Consider the following 26,796-nt stretch of genomic DNA (forward strand, 5'->3'; position numbering starts at 1 on the left):
GCTGCTTTCCTTCTGGGATGATTTCTCTGGCACGTGGTTTAAGGCTGGAAAAGAAAACGACAGCAGCATGGTCAACATTTAACAACAACAGTGCCTGACTTTCCCAACTTGGTCCATTCCTTGAATTTGAAGGGTGGGCTGTTTGATAGAGAAAGAACTGGGTGCAGGATCGAGTCCAGAGAGTGGTGGTCAGTCGCTCAGTGTCTGGATGGATGTGGGGTGATACGTGGTGTCCCCCAGAGGCCAGTGCTGGGGGCTGATACTCTTTAATATTTTCATCAGTGACATTGATGGTGAGGTCCTGTGCACCTCAGCAAGCTTGTTCTCAGTACAGGAGAGGCATAGATCTTTTGGAGTGCAGTCAGGGAAGAGACATAAAAATGATTGAGTGGAATGGAGTAGAAGACATCTAGAGGGCAGGCTGAAAGAGCTGGGGCTGTGCAGCCTGGAGAAGAGAGCACTGCGACGTGACCAGATAGTGGCTTTTCAGTATCTAAAGGGGAGCTACAGGAAAGAAGGGGACAGACTTTTTATCAAGGCCCTGTGGTAATAGAACAAGGAGAAATGGTTTCAAGCTCAAAGAGGGTAGATTTAGGTTGGATAGAAGGAAAAAATCTTTTACAGTGAGGCTGGGTAAGGCCCTCCATAACCTGATCCAGCTGTGGTGCCCCTGTTCATTGCAGAGGAATTGGACTAGTTGGCCTTCAGCGGTCCCTTCCTACTCTGAGGATTCTGTCATTCTAAGTGAGAAGAGTTCAGGTCTCTATCACACAGTTCTATTGCAGAGGAGAAAGTCCACAGCCATCCAAGTGCTAAGCCAGCACCAATTCCAACTCCTGATGGAAGGAGAACGAGGAGAACTCCAACCCAGACGAGGAAATTACATGTGCACGTGATGGGAATGCAGCCAGGAGGTGGTGATACATCAGCCCAACTGCAGTGTGTACAGTGAGGGACTGCCATACTCTGATGGCAGGAGGTGAGACAATTCCCAAACTGCAAAGAAGGCCCCACAGAGGGGGAATGTGGCAGTGAGTTGAGTAGTAGGGCCAACCCTGAGGTGAGGATCCAACATTGTGTGCACAGTTCTTCTCCCAGCCCCAGTTACCTCTTTCCAGAATTACTGGATCTTCATTCCCCTTGCTCTGCTTGAAGAAGGTTGCTGGGACTCTCTTTGATGAATCCGCTCTGCTTCCCTTCTGTGGGGGTTTCTCTGGCCCGTGGGTTAAGGCTGAAAACGTGAGCAACAAGGCAACCATTTTACAACAACCACGCCTGAGTTTTCTGACTTAGTCCATTCCGTTTCTCTACCTGCATTCATTTTCCTTGAAGCAGGTTTGAGAGTGAGCAAGCATCTGTGGTGTGCTCCAATTCTAATCTGTGGCTGTAGTTAAACCACAACAGCAGGCCACCTGGAAAGAGCCGGGGCAGGAAAAGAGCACATCCTACGTGCCAGTAAGGATGGAATTCCACACAGATTCAGTTCTGTCCAGGCACAGATCACTACTGGTCTGGCCTGGCAAATATCTGTATGATTCACTCTTCTCCAGGTCACGATGTGCCCTCTGGGACATCTACACTTAATTGTTCTGCAGGACAAAGACCTGCAAGGAAGCCTTTGCAAGAAGCAGTGTAGGGGGCATTGAGAACAAAGGAAAGTCATTATTTCCCATAGGCCACATCTCCTGGACGTAGAGCTTCTCCTTCCCTCCTGGGCATTCCCTATTACTTAATGCTCCTTTCCTGAGGATCCCTCAACCACTTGTGGACCACAGAGTCACAGAATTGCAGGGGTTGGAAGGGACATCTATAGATTGTGGAGTCCAGCCTCCCTGCTAAACCAGATTCCCTACAGTAGGCCACACACGTCGGTGTCCGATTGGTTTTGAACATCTCCAAAGACTCCACCACCTCTCTGTTTGCTGGAACACTGTAAAGAAGTTCTCACTATAAAGTGTGTCCTCTGTATATTGGTGTGGAACTGCCTATATTCCTTTTTTTAACCACTTCTCCTTTTCTGATAAGAGCACAGAATTCCAAATGTGGCCTCACCAGGGCAGAGCAGAGGGGAGGAACACGTCGCTCACTCTACTGCCCACATGGAGTTGACTGTTCAGAACTCCAGGATGGGGGAGCAATATGAGCTGAGACCTGATATTAGGGAAGGATCAGCCTGGTCTGTCCAAGAACAGTTGCTTCACGGCATTGAAAGCAGCCCTTATGCACAGCCCCCCTCCTGGCTTGCTTTGCAGGGCCCTGCTCCAGCTCCCAGAACTGAGAGTTAAGCCAGTTCATAAACACACACTGCAGAGGACTGAGGATGCCTGAGATCTTTGGTCCCACAGAGCTGCAGGACTTAGCGTACAGCTAAGTCATGCTCAGAGGGACAGACCCCTCAGGGCACATTTCCCTGCACTCTCACACGTAACAGCCAACATGATCTGTGATATGATAATAGGCTACATAGAATCATAGAATCATAGAATCACAGAATCACTAAGGTTGGAAAAGACCTAAAAGATCACCCAGTCCAACCGTTCACCTATTCCCAATAGCTCCTACTAAACCACGTCCCTCAACACAACATCCAGTCTTTCCTTCAACACCCCCAGGCTCGGTGACTCCACCACCTCCCTGGGCATCCATTCCAGTGCCTGACCACCCTTTCTGAAAAGTAATACTTCCTCATGTCCAGCCTGAATCTCCCCTGTCGTACCTTGAAACCATTCCCTCTGCTCCTATCACTAATGACACGAGAGCAGAGGCCGACCCCCAGCTCACTACAGCCTCCCTTCAGGCAGTTACAGAGAGCAGTGAGGTCTCCCCTGAGCTCCTCTTCTCCAGGCTGAACATTCCCAGCTCCTTCAGCCTCTCCTCATCAGCCCTGTGTTCCAGACCCCTCACCAGCTTTGTTGCCCTCCTTTGAACACGTTCCAGGGCCTCAATATCTTTCTTGCAGTGAGGGGCCCAAAACTGGACACAGCACTCGAGGTGCGGCCTCACGAGTGCTGAATATAGGGGAACAATCACCTCTCCGCTCCTGCTTGCAACACTGTTTCTGATGCAAGCCAGGATGCCATTGGCCTTACATAAATACAATCCAGCACACTTACCCGGAGGCTCAAATTTCTTCCTTAATTCTTCCACACTGCAAGAATTTTGCTGGGATTCTGGATCTTCATGTTCAGATGAAAGATGCAGAAAAGAGGAAATGTAAGAAAGCTTTTCTCAGTGAAGAACCACATGAACATACTGAGCAGCTTTTGTGAAATAACGCGTCATGTAGGCAGCCCAGGGGGAAGGTGGTTTGCTCTTCACTGCCACTACAGTTTTTCCAGTGGGGAGAGGATAATGGGATACGTCAGACTCTGGGCAGAGGGTGTGATCCACATCTCAAACTGCAGAGAAAGCTCCACAGAGACGGGATGCGGCTGTGTGGTGAGGAGAAGGGCCAACCCTGGGCTGAGTGTCCTGCATGGTGGGCAGAAGTCCTCTCTCAGCTATAATTACCTCTTCCCTGAGTTTCTGGAATTCCTTTTCCGTTTCTCAGTTTGGAGAATCTTCCCTCGTTTCTGTTATGTGAATCCACTCTACTTTTGTTCTGAGCGCCACGCTCTGGTACATTGCCGAAAGCTGGAAAAAGCAATCAGGGTTTTAATCAACAGTCATAGGAAAAGCAGTTTGTACCCATAGCTATTGGATCAGGGATGCCTCCAAGTGGAGCATGAGCTCTTCCTAAGGCTTCATTTGCTTTCCAGTAGGGAACACAGCAAATACATTCTGTGAAAGTCTGATGTTGGTCTGGTCTCACTGAACTGAGTGCAGACTCCTTTGTGTCACTGCTTTGGTGTGAAATACAGAACATGTATTAACAGTTCCAGTGACAGAATGAATGCCTTTTTTAAAGCTTCAGGCTTCTTATGCCATGAAAGAGTTTAGATTGTACAGTGAGATTTTAGAAGCCTCTTTTCCTCATGAGACTCTTCTTATTTATGCATCTTCAGCTTGTAAATGTCTGGTTCCTGGTCTCCACATTGCAAAGACAAAAGATTACTTCAAAAATGTGTATTTGTGACATAGACTACCAAAACTATGTTTGGCAACAAGCACTCTTTCTATACTGTCATTATCCATAAGAATTATACCGACTCTCCGTGTTGACCTTACCACTCTCATGTATCGTTATAGCAGACGCAGAGAGAGGAAGTTCTGCAATGCAAAATGAATAAATTAAGAAATATGGAAACAAGAAAGAATATTAGTAGAAAAACCATCTTGCAGACAGCGCGTTGAATATGTCAGAGAATTTCCAGGGGCATTTTTCCCACGCTGTACGTAAAATTCTTGCCAATGCCATCGTAGCATCTTTAACATAGTCACCCACTCACACTGAAACCTATTGAAATTAATTGCAGTGCTAATTACTTCATTCTAATTGGGTGAAATTAAGACACGGCGTTGCTAGGACTGGGAGATTCATCCTCTGTGCTGCCCTTCCCTATGATTTTCTTAGCATGATTTTGCTTTGGCTGTTGCTCTCTGTGCTTCTGCCTTACTCTCTTGGGACACAGGTGTCCTGCTGTACACCCAGAGGAGGGCAGTCACATCCCCCATAGCTGAAGTGACCTGGGATGATGCTTCTGTGAGCAGAAGAGGGGCAAGAGGTGAGAGGAAGGCCTTAGATGCGCCCTTGAAGTCATGGACTTTTCATAATATCCCAGGTTCTCTTTCTCTTACATCGCATCTAAACACACAAGAAACTCCACTCTTACCTGGCTCCCAAGACATCTCCTGCTTTCTGCTTTCTCCAATCCTTTTCTAAAAGGCCAGTCTGCAAGACAAGAGAGAAATATCTTTCAGAACCTTGTGGTTGCCACGGGCCGGGAGAGCAGCAGGCAGAGTCAGTGGGATGACCAGATGCTGGTCACTACCACACTTTGGGGGCAGTGCAGCTGTCTGGTTATCCTCACACTCACACAAATGGTCAAAATGCCAAACACTTCCGGCATCTGCAGGATGCAGCAGGAGGCGCTTGACACCTGCCACTCTTTTCCACCGAGGCAGAGAATGAAGTCATATTTCTGCCTTTCCCTTCAAACTAGTTCCAGTTCTGGAAGTGATCCTGAGCAAGCTATTTTCAAAGGACTGTAGCTTGTAGGCCTGGACTGGCATCACCAAGCCAATCTATCCAGTTTCCCCTCCTCTGCTAATCAGGAAGGAAAAAAGGACAACAAAGCTCCTCATCGACACAAAGAAAGGAAAATTGCTTTTCAATTCACATCGTGGGCAATACAGATTCAGTTTAGAAGAAAAGCCCAAGAGCAGGCAAGAGAGACTTTGGACTACTGGGGCAGTTGGTTAGCGTATCTGAGGCACAGGTAGTGCTTTCTTCTATCCTTCCATCATCTTAGTTGACCTCCTCTCGACCCATTCCAATATCTTTCTTGTGCTTGGGGCCCCAGGCCAGGTTGCAGAACTCCAGATGGGGCCTCACAAGACCTGAGTAGAGGGAGAAAATCACCTTCCTCTCCCTTCTGGCCACCCTTTTTGTAACACAGCCCAGAACACGGTTGGACTTCTAGGCTGCAAGCACACACTGCTGGCTCTCTAGTTTATGCCCAGCTTCTCATCCACCAGGACACCAAATCCTTCTCCGTAGGGGTTTAACACAATTAAAGAAAGCTGCATTCCTTTAGACTACATTCCTCCTTTTTCTTTTTTTCTTTTTTTGGTCCATTCATGGTCAGAAAGGAACAACAGGTCGCATAAAACACTCGGCCTTTTGAGGGATTTTTCTTTTTCCTGGCCACACAGTGATGCGTTCTTAAAGAATAATGCTGAATTTATATAAGGATACAGTAACTCACCTTGAAAGAGTTCTCACCTCAGTGGTGTTTCTTCTCAGCTGAGCTGGCTTTCACTTGAACTAAAACAATGCAGTTACAGGAAGCATATGGTGTCGTTGGACTTTGTGCAGTTACAGGAAACTCATTAAAGCTACTCAGATGTCAGCCCTCGACCCTTTCACTGCCAGGCTGAAAAATTTTTTATCACACTGGGCAAGTCTTGTTCCAAATGTAATTCTTGCTTGAGTGTTGTGCCTCTTTTTAAGGAATGCCTGCTTGTACTGTGAGGAAGAACATTTGCAGGATATACAGGATGTGCAGGTGGAGTTATCATGGATATGCCTCTGGCATGGATAACATATGAATGGCTCCTATACAGTGCAGGTTGATTCCTAAGAGAAAAAACAGCTGTAATTGCAGGAATAGTTCACTCCACTGATAGCACATAGGACAGAGATCACTTCCTTGGAAAGTCCTTGAGCAGACACCAAAAAAAGCACAAACGAGCTTAGCAAAAGGAGAAAAATCCATCATTTATTCCCTTTTCATAGCGTAGAATCACTGAACCACCAAAGATGGTAAGGACCTCCAAGATCATCCGCTCCAAACTTCCACCTACCGCCAATATTCCCCCGTGTTCTGTCCCTTCACAGAACATCTAAGCATTTCTTGAATGCTTCCTTGGATGGTGACTGCCACCTTTGTGGGCAGCCCATTCCATTTTAATTGGAACGTCTGCCACAGAAGCTAAGAGAATTTATTTCACAATTCCTTGGGGTCACAATAATTCTGTATTCCTAGCTGTACTCTCTACCCCGTACAAACACTTTGCTCGCTAAACAGATGTGTGTAGGGCAAAAAGCAAAAGCATTTGTGGTTTAGTATTGCAGAGTACCTGCTGTAAAACAGGGCAGTCTGACTTTATATGCTCAGAAGGTGTTTGTTTTCTCAGTTCTGCAAAGAGAGTACAGCACAATCCTGCACACGTGCCTTTTGAATGGTTGTGGTTAGAAATAATGAAGTCTTGAAACTACAGTTTCATACCAAGTATCTGCAGCATAATGCTATTGGGGATGGGAGGGAGGTCTTGTTGGGGGCTGCAGGGTCAAGTATCACAGCATCACAGAATTGTAGGGGTTGGAAGGGACCTCCAGAGATCATTGAGTCCAACCCCCTGCCAAAGCAGTTCCCTACAGCAGGTCGCACAAGTAGGTGTCCAGGTGGGTCATGAATATCTCCAGAGAAGGAGACTCCACCACCTCCCTGGGTAGCCTGTTCCAGTGCTCCGTCACCTCACTGTACAGAAGTTCTTGTGCACATTGGTGCAGAACTTCCTATGCTGCAGTTTCCGGTCGTTTCCCCTCGTCCTGTCTCCACTCACCACTGAAAAGAGTCTGGCCTCGCCATTCTCCCCCCCTCACCTCAGATACTGATAGACCTGAATCAGGTCCCCTCTCAGTCTTCTTTTCTCCAGGCTGAACAGACCCAGTTCACTCAGCCTTTCCTCATAGCAGAGATGCTCCAGGCCCCTCACCATCTTCGTGGCCCTCCGCTGGACTCTTCCCAAGAGATCCCTGTCTGTTTTGTGCTGGGGAGCCCAGAACTGGACGCAGTGCTCCAGATGAGGCCTCACCAGGGCAGAGCAGAGGGGGAGGATCACCTCCCTCGACCTGCTGGCCACGCTCTTTTTAATGCACCCCAGGATGCCATTGGCCCTCTTGGCCACAAGGGCACACTGCTGGCTCATGGCAACCTGTCGTCCACCAGGACACCCAGGTCCCTCTCCGCAGAGCTCCCCTCCAGCAGTTCATCCCCCAACCTGTACCGGTGCATGCTGGTCAAATGGTCAAGTAGTAGACCAGAAAACTTCCTTCACACACTCCAGATGTTTCCTGCAGTGTGTACTTGAACAGTTGCCCTTCATCCTATATGGGAACATTTTTATGAGCCTCATCACTAGTAATTAAGGCCAAAGTCTGCAGTACTTAATGCTGCCTGCATTATTTAGTTATCTGTGTATATTGGTAAGAGAAATCTGAAACCAAGAAGCAAAACTGAAGCTGGCAGTGATCACTGCAGGGACAGGTTTACTTCTGTATGTTTTCTTTCTACTCATTTAATTAAGCAACGTTGGTGAGTTTTGTCTGGCAAGAAATAATGACTGGGTGTTTGATTTGAAGAATGGCAAGCAGCTGACTGTGCTCAGGGGGTGAAGAAACAGCCTGGCAGTGTAACTCATGTGGGAGCTGGTGGACAGGGCAGCTTGCTTCATTTGAAGTACTGACTCTGACAGTGAGTTACGTGCCACTGGTCACCCAAACCAAATCATTGAAAACATTTCCAGAAATCTCAAGAAGTCTCCGTGTTTTGACTGAGTTGGCCTTTGAGTTCAGCTAGGCTGCAGGACAGTGGGTGTAGGAAGCTTTATTCAGCTAATTCACTCTATGCTGAAAAGAAGTGCCTGGAAGTAATGAGGCTTATCAATCTCTGATAGCATTTTCTACACCCGAAGAAGGACCATGACAAAGGGAATGGGTGAGCTCTGAGTTCAGGGTGTGATTTCTCTACCCAGATGTACTTCAGTTCTAAGATGACATCAAAGCACTCTTTGCATGCTGCTGACTGTATGTTCTACACGTCTACTGATGAGGTGGGACCAGAGAAACACTGTTTTCAGGTTTGCTCCAAGGTGGATAGAACCAGTCTTAGGAAATCCAAGTCTTTTCCCAGTTGTATTTGAACTGTCAGCAAAAAAACATCTCTATAAATTTTCTTTATTGCTGTGCTCTAACCTGTGTTAGAAGAAAAGATGAGAAAATGAAGAAAGAAAATGATGGCCAGGTATCTTTAAGAAGTGTAACATTTTTTGCATCTATTCTTTTGCTGTTTTCATCTGCAGTAGAAGAGACCTGAATGTCCTGCGCTTGAAGCTTGCACCACACTTGACAAAGTAACATTAGGCAATCAGAACATCCTTTCTGCAAGTGTTTTGCCTATGAAATAGAAAGATAAAGAATCAGAAATCATTAATCAGTTAAAATCTAAAGAATGAAATTAAAAACTAGTGAGCAATTGTTCTTTGTATGTCTCTGACCAAACACCCCAAGGAGTGAATACCATTTTCCCATACCAAGAATGAGTGGAAGTCTTATAAATTGTAGAAGTTATTTTGTTGGGGGTTGCTTTAGTGGATTGTTGCCTTTTGTGATTGCATCTTGGTCAAAGCCTGGTTTGGTCATTCCCAAGATGCTTATTATCCCACTAGCTGTGTAGGATGAGTTCCCTGAAGTGAAGGTGCATAATGTCACCGCTCTGCTTCTATCAGTGTAAGCCCTCTTCTGGTTCTACAAGAGCCCAGGCAAGCCACCTTCAGTTCACTCTCACCCTTTGGCAGCAGAACTAAGATTTCTTTGAGCTTTCAGGATGACCTTCACACCCCACACTACTTTAAACCCAGGCCAAGTTGTGTTCTTCCTCTTTTTATCCCTGCAAACATGCACAATTTTCGGCTATCTCCTCTGGCTGTTTGTCCCTGGCTCTACCTTCCACGTGTTTTTTTTCCCCATCTGAGCTCAGTCCGGCTTGCCCCATTTTGTCTCCTTCTGCCCATTTCTGTGCAGGTAATTTTGTGTTATCCTTGTCCTTCGTAGAGGTTCCTCCTATTGGATTGCTAACTTTTCTGGGACACTTCGCCCTTCCTGCCAGTCTTCCATGTGATCCTACATAGCAATCACTGTTAGAAAGGATTACCAGTGCCTGTACTCATTAATATCTTCTACTTTAGGTAATCGCAATAGCTTCTGATCAAATGGTAGATAGTTGGGATTAGATTCAGTTATGAGGACAAGAAGAATTTATTGGATCAGAGGTTTGTAGGTATCCAGCATCTCCCTGAATCAGAACTCCAGATCCTTTTTCAGAGTTGGAAACACAAATCAAGGCAGTTGTCAATGTTCTGACTTCCCTCACACGAAGTCTTGAGTATGGACTTGAAAAGCAAGAACTGCTCGAATCTGATCTGCTCTACAGCATGCAGAAAGTGAATCAAACGAACTAGATGAACTAGCTGAAAATCAGCTGAAATGTCCCCTGGAAAGGAGATTTCCTGTGCTGGAAATTATCTATAAATTAAGCTTTTCTGTGGGAAATTGTGTGGCTAGAAAAGTTAGAGAATGTATCTTCAGTAATTTTATCTCGTGACCCAGAGAAGAATTTTTGACAGGAAACAGACAAATTTTGAGTTAAAATGGAGAGCACTGGTGTTCAATACTACAGAGTGTGAGGTCAAATTGGGTGAAATTGGGATTACACCGATCAGTCAACAAGGCTGCGTATCGATTGGCTGTGTAGCGTCCTGGCACTTGTATTGCTAGATCATATTTATCAATATGAAATCACTCTGATCTACTTTCCTGTACATGACAGTTCTTTTTCTCCACTATGAAGTGAAGAAACTGAACTGGGGAGAGATGGGCAACTCTCATGGCCATTTCATGTCGTGATCCACGTGGCGCGACCACGATTCTCAGGGTTTGCAGATACAAAGCAGGGAGAGTGATATCAGACAAATAATTGGAAGGAAAAACAAACAGAGGGGGGGGGAAATCCTTGTTAGGGTTAAGGCTGTAAGACACAAAGAGTGCAGACAGCAAGCTTTGAACAATATCTGGGCTTTAGCTTCCTTAACACGATCCTTAGCTGCATGAACAATATCTCCGTGTTCTTTCCCAGTTTCCTCTCCTTTCTTCTACACTCTGTAGGCTTTCTTTTCTTGCTTGAGTTTGGCCAGGATCTCCTTGTTAACCCATGCAGGCCTCAAGGCATTTTCACCAACTTCCCCTACCCTGGGTGTCCCTGATTGAACAGCTGAGGACCTGCAGAGGTTCCTTCTAGCCTTAATCATTCTGAAAACCCCTTGGATGTTTACTATACTAACAAATGAAACCAGACAACAGTAAGACCTGTGGACAAATATCTGCAAAAAGGAGATCATTTATTGCTATTTAAACTGTGATTACATAAAGTTATGCAGTAACATTACCATACTTGCATTCATTCAAATTCTAATAGACATGAACGTGAACTTTCACTATACAAAAGAATATATTCTGTGTGCTTGGCATAATATCTTTGTCTCCTAACTTTCCATGCCTGCTGCTGGGCTTCTGCCAAAAAAAATCTGCTATAAATTGCTCCTCATGATCTTCCTTCACACAGTGCTCTGCTTGTTATTACAGTTTTACCTGCTTAGAATAATTTGATTTGGAAGGGACCCTCAAAGATCGTCCCGTCTAACCTTTGTGCCATGGAAATGGACATCTCCCCTCTAGAGCAGGTTGCTCAAATCCTATCAATCCTCAGAACAATTCTGTCGATAGAGCAGTCACAGCTATTCAGGGTAATGTCTTCCACTGTCTCTCTATGATCACTGTGAAGAATTCCTTCTTTATATTCATTCTAAATGTTCCCTCTCAGTATTGCTGGAATGCTTTCGGAAATAAAGGGAAACAGTTACTGAAATACTTGCTTTCAATCTCACAAAAATAATGGGATGTGTAGACAGTTTCTCTTGGAAAATACAAAATCAGGGGCTTTTTTTGACTACAGTCTGGTCTCACGGTGTGAATTTTAGTCATACAACCAGTCATCATCAAACCCTTGCACGATTTTCAATGGCTCAGTATCAAGCGCTGAGACACCAGAACCTGTTGAGAAGAAGGGAACGAATTTCCTTTCCAGTCTGCTATCACCAATACTGGTAAAAGTGTACAAAGCTGATTTCTTTTTGGCATTATAAAATGAGAGCTTGTTGGCAGAGATGTCCAGGAAGATCCCAATCTTCTGTGGTCTACCACTCGCTGTCAAACGAGTCCAAGGATCCGTGTGGGCCCAATACTCTTCCCCATCTGTTAACCCTATGACCCAGAAGCCATTCTTTGGGGACAGGTTCACAGTCCCTTTACGAGCCACAGACTCAGAAGCAACACCCAAGATCCAGTTTCTTCTCTTTCCAACATCCACTTCCCAGTATTTTCTTCCAGATGTGTATCCTTCCTTTGCCAACACAAAAATGTGGGAATCAAATCTCTCCTCCTTGCTGGGCACCTGTCTGATCACACCGGTATCATTCACGCTCTTCCCATCTTCAGACACTTCCAGTCTGGGGTGAGCTGTGTCAGCATTCAGGGTGACATCAACTGCAATGATCAAGTCATGTTGTAAGGAACAGAAAACACAAGGTCTGACTTACTGAGGTTTTCTGTTGTGTCACTTCATCCACGTTTTACTTGTTCATTCTCCACCTCCCCTGTCAGATGTAAGAGCCTCCTGCTCAGAGACCTCCACGTTCTGCCTTCCTATTATTCCCATGCCTCTTGTTTCCCGTGCTGGGGTGGCTGCTATCCAACAAATAATAAACACCTTGCAGATGCCTGTCTATTTCCAAGCTATATAAACTTGCCCCTTCATCTTTGTGGGTCAGTAGATATGACATGAGGGAAAGCACATTGCCAAGCATTCCCCTGTTGGTAAAGCCAAAAGCTCAAAAACCTTTTGTTTGGTTATGGTGATCAAATTATCACGGTCAAACATAGGACTGCATTGCAGCAACACATAGCTGAAACCCAGCTTGAGCCGTTTTCTGATGGTCAGATGTGTGCTAATTAACTGGAAGTCGTAACAGGTTCCATGGAACTGCTCCAACTAAGATCTTCAAAATAAGTCATTCATGCTAAACAAATAAATAAAGATATAAAGGGCCTTTCTTCCTAAGGGGAAAGAATGCCATTTAGCTGCACTAACAGCTTCTGAAAGGGAAGAAGTCATCGTTCCATAGGCACAAATATCCTCTGAGCTGCTCTCTAAGGAAAATGCTGTCTTTCCAAACTGCTGTTATGATCAAAGGGCTCAGGACCACGAGTTGTTTTACTCTCACCTTTGTAGTGTTGTCGCTTCACGAGTTCTGTAGGAAAATGAGTAACACAGGTAGTAAGTGCATCTGTCACACTAAAACACGGCCCACATTGTCTACCAACCCACTGTTAGAAAGGTCTTTAACCCAACCTGAAACCTAAGCAGATTTCTGAACAGTAAAAATCTCAGTGGCAGTGGAGAGAGAATGGGGAACATGAAAATAATTTGCCAGAGTGAGGCATCTCTGGTTTCTACTGGATTGGAGAATGAAGTTTGATTTTCGGTGCTCTTTGAGGCCTTGGAGTATTTGCCAGAGATCACTTTAATATAGGGATAAATCTTCATCACCAACAGTTAAGCCCCTTCCCAAGTATCAACTACTGGCTTATAGGTCTTCTTCCGTTGGAATCTTTCTCCTGTAGTGTATTAAATCAATCCTGTGACCAATCATAGCTTTTGCCTTCTAGTATTTTTCTGAATGTGTGTGAATCTTCCCTGTGGGTTTTGTGACATTTTCACAAGTCAGCATTTGGCTTCTCCTACCTAATTCAGTCCTCAGTTTTTCATAATCTGAAAGAGAGATAAAAAAAAACAATCAGTTTTCTTTTTCCCCAGGAATGGGGCACACAGGGCTCCCATCTCACCTCAATCTCAGGGAATCCAATAGGGGATTAATTTCCAGACTCTGGTAGAAAGCCAGAACGGAGTAGAAAAAGGATGGTCAGCTGGTGCCTCAGCTGAATGGATGTGAGCAAATAAGGCAACAAGGCACTTGAAATCTATTTCTTAAAAGAGTCTCCTCATATTTTAGCCATCTCCAATGCATCCGTATCATACAGTGCAAGAACACCTGTAAGGAAATCTGGTGGCATGCAGTAAGAATGTCATGACTGTGCTCAGAAACCTCAGTGTAGCTCTTTGCTTCCATGACAGCCAAGACTGAGCTCAGCAGACTACACAGCATCCATGTAAACAAGCATTCCAAGGAGGAAACACGGCTTCCTTAGAGAAAGCACTTGCTAATCTTTGTCAGTACCTCTGAGCATTAGAATTTGAAAGAGGCAAAGGATCGTTCTGAGCAATGGTCATGAGTTATCTACACTAAGCATTGTTCTTACAACAGGAATACATCAGGGGATGACACTGTAAAAGCATTTGTATGTATGAGAATGATGAAACTCAAAGAATATGTAAAAACACAGTTTTCTTTGTCAGTGACAAAATAACTAGAAGCCCTGAAGAACGCTGGAAATATCAAAAATATTCTATTTCATCTTCTGTGTGCTAAACATCTGCCATTTAGAACCTGTTCAGCGCACAAGGTGTTCATAATTGTGTAAATATGGCAGATATTTATCCGAAACCTTGTGAGAGATGTGCATCAAACGAATCTTGTTCAGAATCTGGTGACTTTCCTGAGAGCCTTTATTCCTGTTACCCTTTTCACTTAGAGCCTACACAGTGTTTCAGTTCTAGCGTATCTCACCAGCTGGACATCAGGCCACGAGTCTCTGATTAGGCTGATTCTATGGCCCACGTTTCACTGTAATACACTCGTGCTCACATACAGGAAACAAGAAGGTATGTTGTGCAGCTCACAGGCACACAGGCAGTCACTCACCAGCACCACTCTAACAGCAGCTTTTAAATAGAATCACAGAATCACAGAATCACCACATTTGGAAAAGACCTCCAAGATCTTCATCTGGTTCAACTACTCAACTATCAGCAATAGCTCCCACTAAAACATGCCCCATAGCATAACATCCAAACATTTCTTGAACACTTCCAGGGTTGGTGACTCTATGCCCTGGGGAGCCCATTCCAGCCCCTGAGCGTGCTTTGAGAGAAGAAAAATTCCCTAACAGCCAGCCTAAATTTCCCCTGGCACTACTTGAAGCCATTCCTTCTTACCTTGTCACTACTTACATCGGAGAAGAAGCCAACCCTCACCTCACCATAACCTTCATGCAGGTAGTTTTAGAGAGCAATAAAGTCACCCTTGAGCTTCTTCTTCTTCAGACTGAACAATCCCAGTTCCCACATCTGCTGCCGACTGCTCACAGCTTTGTTGCCCTTCCCTGGATACGCTCCAGAGCCTCACTTTCTTTCTTGCAGTGAGGTGCCCAGATCTGAACACAGCACTCGAGGTGTGGCCTCACCAGAGCTGAGTACAGAAGGACGATCGCTCCCTGCTCCTGCTGGCAATGCTATTCCTGTTACAACCCTGGATGCCATTGGCCTTCTTGGCCACCTGGGCACATTGCTGGCTCAGGTTCAGCTGAGCATCAACCAGAACCTCCACGTCTGCTTCCTTTAACAGTCTCTCAGACACTCTGCCCCAAGCCTGTAGCACTGCCTGGTTGCTAAAAGCTACCTTTGCTTCTTCGTCTTTGGACTCTTTCTGCTCTCCCAGAAAAGAGCACTGAATAGGTCCTGCTGCTGAAAAGGTCTTTGGAAGAACCAAGGAAAAGTGATTAACACTAAAACTAGGATTACCTGAAAGGGAAAACTGATGCACAGGTTTGTTCTTCCATGAGTAAATGAACGTCCATGATGCAGCAATCACTGAAAAGATAAGCAAAAAAGAATGAAAAGTAAGGAAGGAAGTAGAAGCATAATGTGAGTGCAAACTCAGAAGTAGAGCCTCCTGACATGACCTATAATGGCAGTGACTGCACGTGAATGTAATCCATACCAAAAATTCAAGAGAGACACAAGACCTACCAATAATCCACTTAGATGTTCTCACGTGTCAAGAATTTGCTGCCTCTGAACTAGATGTCCTTAAGTTTTTTCCCATCTCAAACACTGTCTTACTCCAGACAGAAGTCATGCTTCCTCCCCAAGACCAGCATTGTCTCCAAATGACATTCTTTCTCTCTCTACAGATGATAACCACTCATGCATGGGCACGGTTGCTCTTTCATGGCAAGCGTGAAAATAAAGTCTTCATAAAACCTGTTACTAACCCTGGAAATATTAGCCTCTATTTTTTCTTCACTTCCCTTTTCTCCTAGCAGAGCATATGCCCACCAGAACTTAAAACAGTAGCCACAGCTGATCACATCATCAACATTTCCAAGGCTAATTGTTTTGCTTACTTGATGGGAAGTTATCATTTGGTTGTATTCACAAATAGTCAGTTGTAGCTGCGACCTTTTCTGCTTTGTCAGTCACTGAAAGTGAAGTAGAACGGATCAAAGTGTCAAGGACCACACCACCTCTTTCCCAAGCCTGATCACATCACAGGCGAGGCAAAACGAGATTCAAATGTGCTCTCTGGGGGTTCAGCAGAATCTCTCCCTTCCACCACATTGTATGCAACCCTGGCAACAACTATTCCCTTCGCCCTGCACCTAAACCAGACTTGCATCACAATTTCTGTCCGAGAAACCAAGACAGAGCACGCACCTCAGCTTTTGGCATCGCAATCTGCCATCAGTCAGCCTCCTGCCCTTCTCCCATGCCCACCCCTTTCTCACACTCTCATGCTTTTTCCACATCTCCTGGCTCTCTTGCAGCTTGTACAGTATCAGAAAGGATCCAGTTCTATCCATGCCAGTGCCAGACTCCTATGAAAAATTCTTCACCAGTAGCTGATAGTTGTTTCTGTTTGGTCCTTCCAGCCTCTTCTAGGCAAGTGAGCACTGAAAATGTTTGTTAATTCCCATGTCAACATTCTGTTCTTCGCCCCTTTCTTCCCTTGACACTGACTACAGCTATGATATAACAGAAAACACATTCCACTGCTGATGAGGTCTGTTTGGCATGCCCACAGAATGTACTTCATCTGCCAGAACTGTCCTCCCAGATGAGAAATATCGTCTTCCCAGCTCCATGCGTCAGAAATTGAATGCTGGAGTCGTTCTGCCAGATCATTCACTGGAAATGATGTAGAAAAGGGGCAAAACTGAAAGACCAACTTGAGGTTTTTCAGGGCCTGATCACATCACAGACAGGAAAAGTCCCAACAATTGAAAGACAGATAGGAGAAAACCAAACCCTCACCACAGTCACACACCCATAAATGATGCTTAGCCAAAGAGAATTAGCTTGGCAATCCAACGATCCTTACCTGATGAGAAGTGAGTTGGCAGCATGCTGCACAGTCGATCATAAAGCAATGAGAGCTTCAGCTTCACCATGTCTCTTACTGCAAGAAATAATGGACATGAAAGAAAACGGTGAAGTCTGTCTTGTAGCTTTCCCTGCTCTGGTCATGTCATGGGCATGGAAAGAAACAGGCAGTCAAAGCAGCTTACAAGCTAAACCTCCTGACTTATTCTTAGCACTGCTATGTTGGCAGCATTTCCTGCCTATGCTGCAAAGCACTCCAAAATCTGAGGAACACTCATGGTAAAGCCCCATGCACTGTTCTCATGCATTCACTTCACTCTCACAGTCATGTTTTCCACGTTGTTCCTCTTCCTCCTATTCTGACAGTAGCAAGATTGCCCATGCAAGACCAAGAGCAAGAGCTCTCTGCCCAAGCTCGCCAATGCCTACAGCAAGCCATTTCCACATCTGACAAGCACCCACGTGGCTCATCTCTACCACCAATAGCTAGGCATGTGGGCTGTGACCAGAGGGCTTTATACAGTCCTTACACTTCAAACAGAGGTTTGTGCACCATGCAATTTCTACACCAGAATCAGTCTTTAGAATGGAGATTCCCACCTGCAGCTCTAGGGAATGCAGAGCACCAAGCAGAGATCCTTCCCTCCCCATATCAATGTGCATGTAATAGAAAGTCCTGAACACTGTACAGTCACTCAGGCACACATCCATGCCAGCAACATCACCTCATCTCCAAGTATCCTCCCTCAGTATTAAAACCAGTCTGACACACCCTTGCAGTGCAGGAATTGCCTGTGCTTGGCTGGGATTCATCCTGACCCCTCCAAAACCACCTCAGCACCTCCCTGGATTTTCCTTCTCTTGAGGTCATCCACATTAATGCTTGCTTGGTCACAAGAAAAGAAGAAAACCACCACAGATGGTTACATCTGGTGAGCTCTGGTAGTTTTCCTGCCATCCCCACTCTGCCTCCACTCCATTCTCCAAACCATAGCTCTACTGACAAAGACTGTCGCCTGTCTTGTCTTTTGTATTCCAAAGAGACTTGGATTGGAAATCCAACTCTCCTTACCTGACAGGATACGGAGAATTGGCAGTGCTCTGCTCAGTGAGGTTTTCATCTTCTCCACCGTGTCGCTCACTAAAAATGTAATTAGAACTGGGTGAAACAAAGGAAATGCATCCTATGGTGTACCCATGACTGCATGCATGCTTGAGCACACGATTCAGAAAAATGCTATTACTGCTCTTAAAGAAATGAATGCCATTCAAAAGGCCCACTATGGATCAATTGGATAAGAACTGCAAAGCCCCCCAAACTCTCCTCCCAGTCAGGTTTTTTCATGCTGAAGGAGCATGAAATGCCATGGATGTCCATTAACCTGATGGGACAAGCTTTTTTAATTCTATTTCGTGCCATGCATTGCGATTTGAACTTGTGATTTTCTGCCATGACTGTCACTGAAAGTGAAAGTTCAAGTCAGCACATTGTTACATTCCTCCATATGGTTTCTGATTCCTTGGTCATGTAGGTGTGGAAAGTCACAGAGATTCCATGTTTTTGATGATGCTAACTCCTGGAAGCTAAAGTCCAGGCCAAGTCCAAACAAAAATCGCTATCTTCAGTGCATTCTCTCCCATCCATTCTCTCCATTCTTAATCCAGCTTGTGAACATTTGCATACCCTGTGCGCTGCATAATTTTATCCATAGAAATAATGGGATTTTCAATAATGCTCTTCCTCTTTTATTTTCGTTACGTGTCTCTCTTGGAGAAAAGGCTTTGATTCTTCTCTTTGACTCTTCTCTCAAAGTCAGAAATAACCCTCATTACTCTGTTTGAGTAATACTCTACTCTGTTTCAACGTTATTTCATTTAGATGATGATTTTTTTTTAATTAATTAATTAATGTGAGCTACAGAAAGGTAGAATGTTTTAAGCAGTAACGAATCCTTTCAGTCATTTTCACGAATTTCTCCAAGGCAGAGTGAGAACGTGACTCAGCCCAAACGAAATGCTCTCCCTGGTGTTCTCCTCACCAGCTCCCGTTTCTGTTTGTTTCAAATCACCCATCCTCATTTCGGCATGGATACAGATTGCCAGCACACTTGTCACAAAGATGAAACAACATGTTCTGCTTTGCTCTTGTTCTACTACTCCCCAGGGTAACTTTTTTCTGTGGTCCCTCTTTGAATTCCTACAACATCCATCCAGAACAAATGCAATTCCCTATCTTCTTTTTCACAACACTGATGAGTCACGGAATGCTTAAGGTTAGAAGGGACTTGTAGTTGTCATCTGGTCTAATGAGCAATCGCTTGTTTTTCTTCTGCTTTGATTTTCCCCTTTTTTTCATATTCATAGAATCATAGAATCATAGAATCACCAAGGTTGGAAAAGACCTCAAAGCTCATCCAGTCCAACCGTTCACCTCTTACCAACAGCTCCCACTAAACCATGTCCCTCAACACAACATCCAGTCTTTCCTTCAACACCCCCAGGGTCGGTGACTCCACCACCTCCCTGGGCATCCATTCCAGTGCCTGACCACCCTTTCTGAAAAGTAATACTTCCTCATGTCCAGCCTGAATCTCCCCTGTCGTACCTTGAAACCATTCCCTCTGCTCCTATCACTGATGACACGAGAGCAGAGGCCGACCCCCAGCTCACTACAGCCTCCCTTCAGAAGTCATAGAGAGCACTGAGGTCTCCCCTGAGCCTCCTCTTCTCCAGGTTGAACATTCCCAGCTCCTTCAGCCTCTCCTCATCAGCCCTGTGTTCCAGACCCCTCACCAGCTTTGTTGCCCTCCTTTGAACACGTTGCATATTAAATCATCCTTAACTCAACCAGCGTGTTCTTGTACTCTGGCCTTTCCTCTCTCATCCCACCATGAGGGAGTGAGCAATTAGCTGTGTGATGCTTATCTGCCTGCCACGTTACACCTCCAGAGTATTAAACATCCATCATGTTCACGTATGGTGAGCGTCACGTTTATCATGAGTACTAAACATTTGAAGGGACAAAGGTTTCAACCTTTCAAGTCTCCCTACTTTAGAGACCAATAAAGTAAACTCTTTAAGGAAAAGGAAAAGCAGGCACTGTTGGAGAATTATTCATAATTAATACTAGCCAGCATTTGGAACGTTTCTTCTTGGCGGTACCGTAGCCCACATGAAGTGTTCAGGTGCCATAATTTGAAGGAAATGAAAGAAAATCATGACCCCAAGTAATACCCTGTTGTGAGATGGTGATGTACCGTTTGAAAGTGGGACTGGAGGAGGCAAGGCTCACAAGATTTCTATTTGATATACTCTTCAGGATGATACGACTACCACTGCAACGCTGATCGCTTCCGTGCAGTAACAGAAGTCAGGGCGCCTGATTTAGTTGTGAAAACCTCCACTATGGACTGACATTTCACTGGATGAATCCCACTTCTGCATTCGATGTTTTAAGGCTTTGTTTGTTTTCTTTTGTGCTTTTTGAGCTCCCCGTATCTTTTCTGAGAAAATGTCAATCCTGCAACTCTGCCAAAATGAGAATCACAACCCAGCAGCAATCGCAGGGAAAACATTTGGCTTTGAATCCACAATGCAATTCTTTCCCTTGACGACTTTTGCTGGGAGAAACATTTCCCCATTCATTTCACTAGCTCATTTCTGAGTTGCAATTCCTTTGTATCATCAATCCTCATACAAAGATCATTCCTTGTTCCTTGCTCAGCCTTGTAATCCTTGACTTCTTAATTTTGTTCTCTATTCCTCTGCTTTTGTTTATCACTCCTGAGCTGGAGTTTGATGTAAATAAGATGGGAATAAAGAACAGGTTCCTGGAGTCCCCCAGTCTTTTTTTTTTTGTAAGGAGACCTAACAAGAAACTGTATTAAAAGCCATTACTTCTTCTGTGGTCTTGTACCTAGGGATTCGTTTGTCCTCTACAAATTAAACTTCCAAACTCTCTAGATACTCATTTACATCTGCCAACATTTCACTGTAGAGCCCAGAAATAGAAATATCAGCCAGTAAATAAAACAAAATAATGCAACCTCATTGACCTTATTAGTGGTCACCACGAGGAAATGTTCCAGCACTCCGTGTCATAAATACAACAGCGGCAAGCGGACATTTTAACAATCTTCCTTTCCCAAAAATATAGACTGGTTTATGAGCAATTTCTTTCCTTTTTCTTTCAGAGGATTATCTAACATTCATCATGAAATCACGTACGCACCGCAGGGATGGCAGTAGCAGCCAAATTAACACAGAGGACTTTAATTCTGTGAGTGAATGACATCAAGAGAAAGGAAAGAGAGAGGCAGTGGAGCTGCTTTCATCCTTATTTGCTGCATGCGAGCGACTTGAAGCTAAAAAAATAGTCTTCATAGGATGGAAGAACAAGAGGTTACCCCATTAATTACTTCATTTCTGTCTTTCTCCGTATCTTCACGTGAAGTACATATTTTAAAAGACGTGCTTTTTTCTTTTTTTAAACAATAACAAGATCGTAGAATCAATCAGGTTAGAAAAGGCCTTCAAATCATCCAGCCCTACCATCAACTTGACCTGTCAGCTCCCCTCACAGCCATGCCCATTAGTGCCGTGTTCCTGTTGGTTCTCACCTGTTCTCCTGTAAAAAGAAATCTCAGGTTTTGCTCCTTTTAAGTAATGGTTGATTTCCACTTCAGATGAGACCAGCAAATCCAGAGAAAGCTTTCAGCCTTCTTTTCTGCTTCTCTCCCAATGAAAATGCTTTTCTTAATAACCAGCGACTGTGTCAGCACTGCAGAAATCGTGCCCAACAAAGTCCAAAGTCAACATATTATCAGGATTAAACCACTGACTGCAAAACGGGGTTAGAGAGAACATTTCAAGTGAAAATTGGGAATGTGAGGTATGCCAGTCATGTACAGCTGTAATGGCATTGCAAAGTTTGTGGAAATAGAAAGGTGACATCTTCCCTTCAGTAAAAAAAAAAGGATTTTCAGCATAGGAAGAGAGAGAGAGGATGTGTTATACATAGAAGATGGAGACAACGTTGAAACAGCTTCACAGCTGAAGCTATGCTGCTTCTCACACCAGGATGAGGCTCTGGGCAGAATAGGAAATCTGATAATTTTAGCTACATTTCACATCTTGATTCCTTTTAATTAGAATATTTTTAGTGTTTCTTTTAATTACAACGTTTTCAGTGGCTTCCTATTTACTTAGCAGAAGAACACACACCAAAAAGAAAGGATAAAACACTCCTTCCCAAACTATCAGTGACTTCAAGTCTGTGAACGGATACTGTGGAGCGAGAGCTGCATGGATGAGGTGCCCAGGAACGTGTTTCTCTCGTTTATTTTTCCACACTTAGCCAGATGGACCCAAGGGTTTATATGTGAGCCCAAATATTTCACAACCTCCTTCCCTGTAATCCGAATGTCATTGTTAGGAACAGGAGTGGGCTTCCTTTTTGAAGTGCGTATTCATGAGCCTTTTCAAATCCCAGCTGTTTGGTTTTGTGAGTTGTTTTTGTTGTCGTCGTTGCTTTTGTTTCTACCTTCCAGGAATACAAAAATCCTTCCAACCACAGATGCTGCACGCACACTCTGCATTACCCAGAATCACAGAAGGTTCAGGTAATTCATTTGGAAGGTTTGTAATGGGGAAATGGAAATGGATCCCACAGAGCCCATTGCTGCCTTGGCACGAAGCTTTCAGCTACCACTGCAGAGGGCAAGAGCAAGCACTAAACCCTTGGATGATGCAGTAAGTGATGCATAGCAGAATTGCCCCCTGTGTGCAACAAATCAGGTGTCTTCTGCTTGAAGTTGACCAACAAGAACAGGGGGAACAACAACAAGAACAGTTCGAAGAATAGAACTAACGAGTAGATAGTCATTAGCAGACAAGGGAAAGAAATGCATGAAGAAGGAATTCCACACAAGATGAGCCCAGACCAACACCAAAACTTGGCCCATGGGAGGACAAAATGGCCTTTGCCTCTGACCATGCAGCTTTTCAAGATCTAGAGATAACGAGGCATTCATGGAGAAGATCTGATCTGCATGCAAGGACAGTGGCTGACGTACACTCCTTTGAAAGCTGGAGGTTTCACTTAAGAACGTGCAAGGTTAGGTCATAGGAAGAGTGATGATACAAGAGGAGAGAGATCTACAGAATCCTTTCAGAACCTTTACAGAACCCAAAATATTATGCTAAGGGATTTCCCTTCATCTCCAGGAATCCACCACGTTATCCTTGCTGGAGATACAGTAATGAAATCACATGAAGAATCTCACTTTTACAAGAAAAGCTTTCAAATCATGCTTTTGTGCACGATGCACCCCACTCTAGGACATAACCCAAGGAGGCTTTAAAAAAGGCCTGCTGTGAGGCTGTGTAGAAAGAAAGCTATGGAAAGAACAAACACCAGTAGATCAGTCTGGGAAAATAGTGATTTTATTCTTCACGTTAAAAGCAAAAAATGGAGATTGTTGTTTGACAGGTTGGCACCTACATGAAGATGCAGTCCCAACGTGTCCTGATGAGCCCGAGAGTGAAGGGCCAATAAAGATTCACCTTAACAGTTCCTGAAATGATGGAGGCACTCTGAATGAAGGGACACACAATCTGTTCCAAGGTCTGTGCAAATCAGCAGTGGCATGAAGATACGAGGAGAACGAGGCAAAACAGCAAGACAGTTTTCTCCATGAAGATGCCTACTCACCTTAAGAGCACAACTTTAGTGGCTCAGGGTCTTTCTTTCCAGCGCTGTTACCCATGGAAAAAAAGGGAAAGAACTTCCCTTTCTTATCACTCTCAGCAATGTTGAAAGTATACAGAGTCGTTTGACCTTGGGGATCGTAGAATGACAGCTGTCCAGCTGAGATGTCCAGTAGCATCCCAATCTTTTGTGGTTTCGACCTTACATTCAAACGTGTCCAAGGGTCAGTGCAGGCCCAGTACTCTACCCCGTCAGACAGAGCCATGACCCAAAAGCCATTTCTGGGGCAGAGAATCACTGTCCCTTTTCTAGTCACAGCTTCAGAAGCTACTCCCAGTTCCCAGCTGTTTTTCTTTCCCACGTCCACTTCCCAATAGTGCTTGCCAGTGTTGAAACCCTCGGTTGCCAAGATGAAGATGTGGGAGTCGAACCTTTTGCTATTCATGGCCACATCTCTGTTAGTCCCTGTATCCTTTACACTCTTTCCTTCATCAAAGACTTCCAGTCTAGGGTGAGCTGTGTCAGCATCGAAGGTTACAGAATTTCTGTCTGAAAAAAAAGCAGGAATCATCTTACTAACTCTTCCTCCTCTGGATAACAGTCAATCAGTCAATCTGAATCGTCACCCCAAAAGCAAAAAAATAGAACCCAGCCAACTATATTCTTATTTCCTTAATTTCCTAATTTTATTCTTTATTCTTATTTCCTTATTTCTAAATAAACAAGTGCACTGGAGACAACTTTCAGTCCCTCCCCACTGCCTGTATCTGACGTGCTGATGCAGGGAAGAGAGACGTGCATCGCAGCAGGGCAAAGATTTCACTGGTGGCAGTAACCACTAGTGCAGGGGCAACGACAAGAAAGTAGGATTGAAGGGAGGAAATGGGTGGAAATACACAGAAATGAAATCAGCAGCCTTTGTCACAGAGATATACCACGTTTTCTGTTCCATCCATCCTTAAGGTAATTATCAGGCTGAACACACTTGCCCTTGTTGCACAGGATCTTAACTTTGGAAGGGAATAAATCTGTGGCTCGTACTGCGAGTTTGTCACCAATGAAGACACTCAAGTGTGCACGTGTGGCACTCTGGGATGCTCCAAAGATGAATTCACACTGCTATGAATGCACCCTGTTACTGGTGCACAGAAGATTTCTTAAGAGACAAAACTTTGAGCAAATGAGACAACTGATTTTTGGGTGCTGTTCCACATGCAACACACATTACCCAGGATTCTCCCAACAAGTTCAAGAGCTCTCACCCAAAAAGACAAGTTTCTCCAGGTATTCTGCAGATAAAGACATGAAAATAGTGAGTAGGTCAGATCAGCTCAGAAGGTGATGATTTGCATAATGGAAACATAATGATGTTCCAGATTAGAGTGGGCATCTCCACAGCTGATGGCAGTGCTCATTACTGAGATGCTCCACACAAGAGCTCAATACACAGAGAAGCCAACTGAGCCTTCAGCATCCTTGTCATCTGCAAGATGATGTGGTTGTCAACCAAAAATTATACAAAGGACTGGCACAGAACAGAACGCAGCTCAACTGCTCATACGAACAGGGCAAACATCAACCTCATAACTACACGTTCTGCTGCAGCTTTTAAGTGAGATACTTTCCACCATAATTTCACTTCGTATCACAGGTGACAACCTTCAACATCCTTCCCACTGACGTGCAATGAGAATAGTCTGGGACCTCCTGACTGCAAAAATCTCCCTTTCTCTGTGGTTTTCTCGCAAAGAACAAACCAAATCAAGGGTCAGAAAAGCTTACCAGTTCTTCTCCTTAAGGACTCTGTAAAAGAATATAAATCACTCACATTAAATTAAATTAAAACATATTTTTTTTAATCTCAGCATTTCTATTAAGGAAGAAGAAGATACATAGCTGATTGAGATGCAAGTAATCTTTTGAGGAGACAGGGTTAGGAGAAGAATCTCAGAGTTAAGCTGCCATCCAAGAGGGAGAAACAGAAATTAAATGGGACAAGAACATCAGCCAGCCTGGAAAACAGCAAGCAGCAGGGATCAGGAGCAAGTCAGTAGAACATTTTAGGGTCAGAAGGAATAACAGAGTGTTGCAATGGAACTGATTGCGTTGCTTTTGTTTAATTTTTACCACTTTCTGCAAGCTGCTTTAAGACTAATAGGAGGCATGGGATTCACTTACCCATCTCCTCATCAAGTTTTTCTGAAGCTGAGATAATGGTTTCTTCTGAAGGTGAAACTAAGCAAAACAACAACAACAAAAACACATGTAATGTTCAACTTTCAGGGTTAATTATTTGAAAGATAGAATCATAGAATTATTTGTCCATTTAGGCTGGAAAAGGCTTTCAAAATCATCAAGTCCAACCATCAGTCTGTTTCATCACTAAACCGTGTCCCTTAGTGCCTTAGAGCCATGGGCTGCAAGGAATTCCTGCTTAGCCACAAGACTTTGAAGCAAATGTCCTTTGCAGTCCTTCATAACCAGGACTTCATTGTTCAGAAAGGGGGGGAAAAAGTTTTTCATGGATCCCACAAGAGAGCAAAATTAGGACTGGGGAGAAGGAGGAGTTGTTTGAAGCTTCTCATGGGAAGCTTTAAAGAGATTTTGGGCAAAATTTACTGCAGGATAATTAGGGAAAGGTAGAAGGGAGTTGTTGAGGTGGACTTGGGAGGAATACTCAGTAAGAAAGGATTAAAAGTCTGGTTGGTTGATGCGCCTGTCTGCCTAGGTGCTGCACAAGATTCCTTTTTGCACCTCCAACATCTTTTTGAGCTGCGAGGTGTCGATATTAGAAACATTAACTGCACATTATTTTGTTAGCACACATCTGCACAGAGATTGTATAAGCTTACCTTCTCCTGCAGGGGTATTTCCTGCAAAAGATCAAAAGCACTTTCAGTCAGTGCAAAGCCCCTGGGTTACAAAGTGTTTCTGGTGACATAATCGACCAGCTCGAACCCATGCCTTCGTCCAAGGGGTCTTGGGATGCAAAATGATACTTTAAATGGCCAAGCAGAGAACAGATCCAAAGAGCTCTTCTGGTTTTTCTAATAATCTTTTAGGAAAAAAGAAAAAAAAAAGGAAGAAAGGAAGAAAGGAAGAAAGGGAGAAAGGAAGAAAGGGAGAAAGGAAGAAAGGGAGAGAGAGAGAAAGGAGGAAAGTAAAGGAAGGAGGGAAGGAGGGAAGGAGGGAAGGAGGGAAAGAAGGAAGGAAGGAAGGAAGGAAGGAAGGAAGGAAGGAAGGAAGGAA

The 26,796-nt window shown here is 44.3% G+C and overlaps 3 protein-coding genes across 5 annotated transcripts in view; all 3 read right to left on the reverse strand.

The window, feature by feature from the left end:
* Positions 1-5,957, reverse strand: part of LOC122191213 (pyrin-like) — a 15,878-nt gene extending 9,921 nt beyond the window's left edge. The window contains exons 1-6 of one of the 3 annotated variants that reach the window (XM_042891435.1): positions 5,868-5,957; positions 4,773-4,831; positions 4,168-4,209; positions 3,511-3,633; positions 3,114-3,176; positions 1,109-1,231 (exon numbers count right to left, since the gene is read on the reverse strand). In XM_042891435.1, the coding sequence (XP_042747369.1) occupies positions 1,109-1,231; positions 3,114-3,176; positions 3,511-3,633; positions 4,168-4,209; positions 4,773-4,788 (367 nt within the window). In that variant the 5' untranslated portion in view covers positions 4,789-4,831; positions 5,868-5,957. The remainder of the gene's footprint in view (positions 1-1,108; positions 1,232-3,113; positions 3,177-3,510; positions 3,634-4,167; positions 4,210-4,772; positions 4,832-5,867) is intronic. The other 2 variants (XM_042891436.1, XM_042891437.1) reach the window with 2 other exon arrangements.
* Positions 5,958-11,384: 5,427 nt separating this feature from the next.
* LOC122191211 (butyrophilin subfamily 1 member A1-like) lies at positions 11,385-18,917 on the reverse strand. Its single transcript, XM_042891433.1, has 7 exons — positions 18,878-18,917; positions 17,911-17,979; positions 16,837-16,914; positions 15,258-15,326; positions 13,302-13,328; positions 12,781-12,807; positions 11,385-12,043 (listed from the first exon to the last, which is right to left on the reverse strand). Exons 1-7 carry the CDS (start codon positions 18,915-18,917, stop codon positions 11,475-11,477), a joined length of 879 nt encoding a protein of 292 aa, XP_042747367.1. The 3' UTR covers positions 11,385-11,474.
* A 4,343-nt stretch (positions 18,918-23,260) lies between these two features.
* LOC122191209 (zinc-binding protein A33-like) lies at positions 23,261-26,629 on the reverse strand. Its single transcript, XM_042891431.1, has 5 exons — positions 26,400-26,629; positions 25,726-25,782; positions 25,330-25,350; positions 24,810-24,836; positions 23,261-24,096 (listed from the first exon to the last, which is right to left on the reverse strand). The coding sequence occupies exons 2-5, from the start codon at positions 25,727-25,729 to the stop codon at positions 23,552-23,554; spliced, it is 597 nt and encodes a 198-aa protein (XP_042747365.1). The 5' UTR covers positions 25,730-25,782; positions 26,400-26,629; the 3' UTR covers positions 23,261-23,551.
* Between the last annotated feature and the right edge of the window lie 167 nt (positions 26,630-26,796).

Source organism: Lagopus leucura, unplaced genomic scaffold (assembly GCF_019238085.1).
Source record: "Lagopus leucura isolate 7727_CA_CO unplaced genomic scaffold, USGS_WTPT01 222-3_obj-0_obj, whole genome shotgun sequence".
Lineage (NCBI taxonomy): Eukaryota > Metazoa > Chordata > Aves > Galliformes > Phasianidae > Lagopus > Lagopus leucura.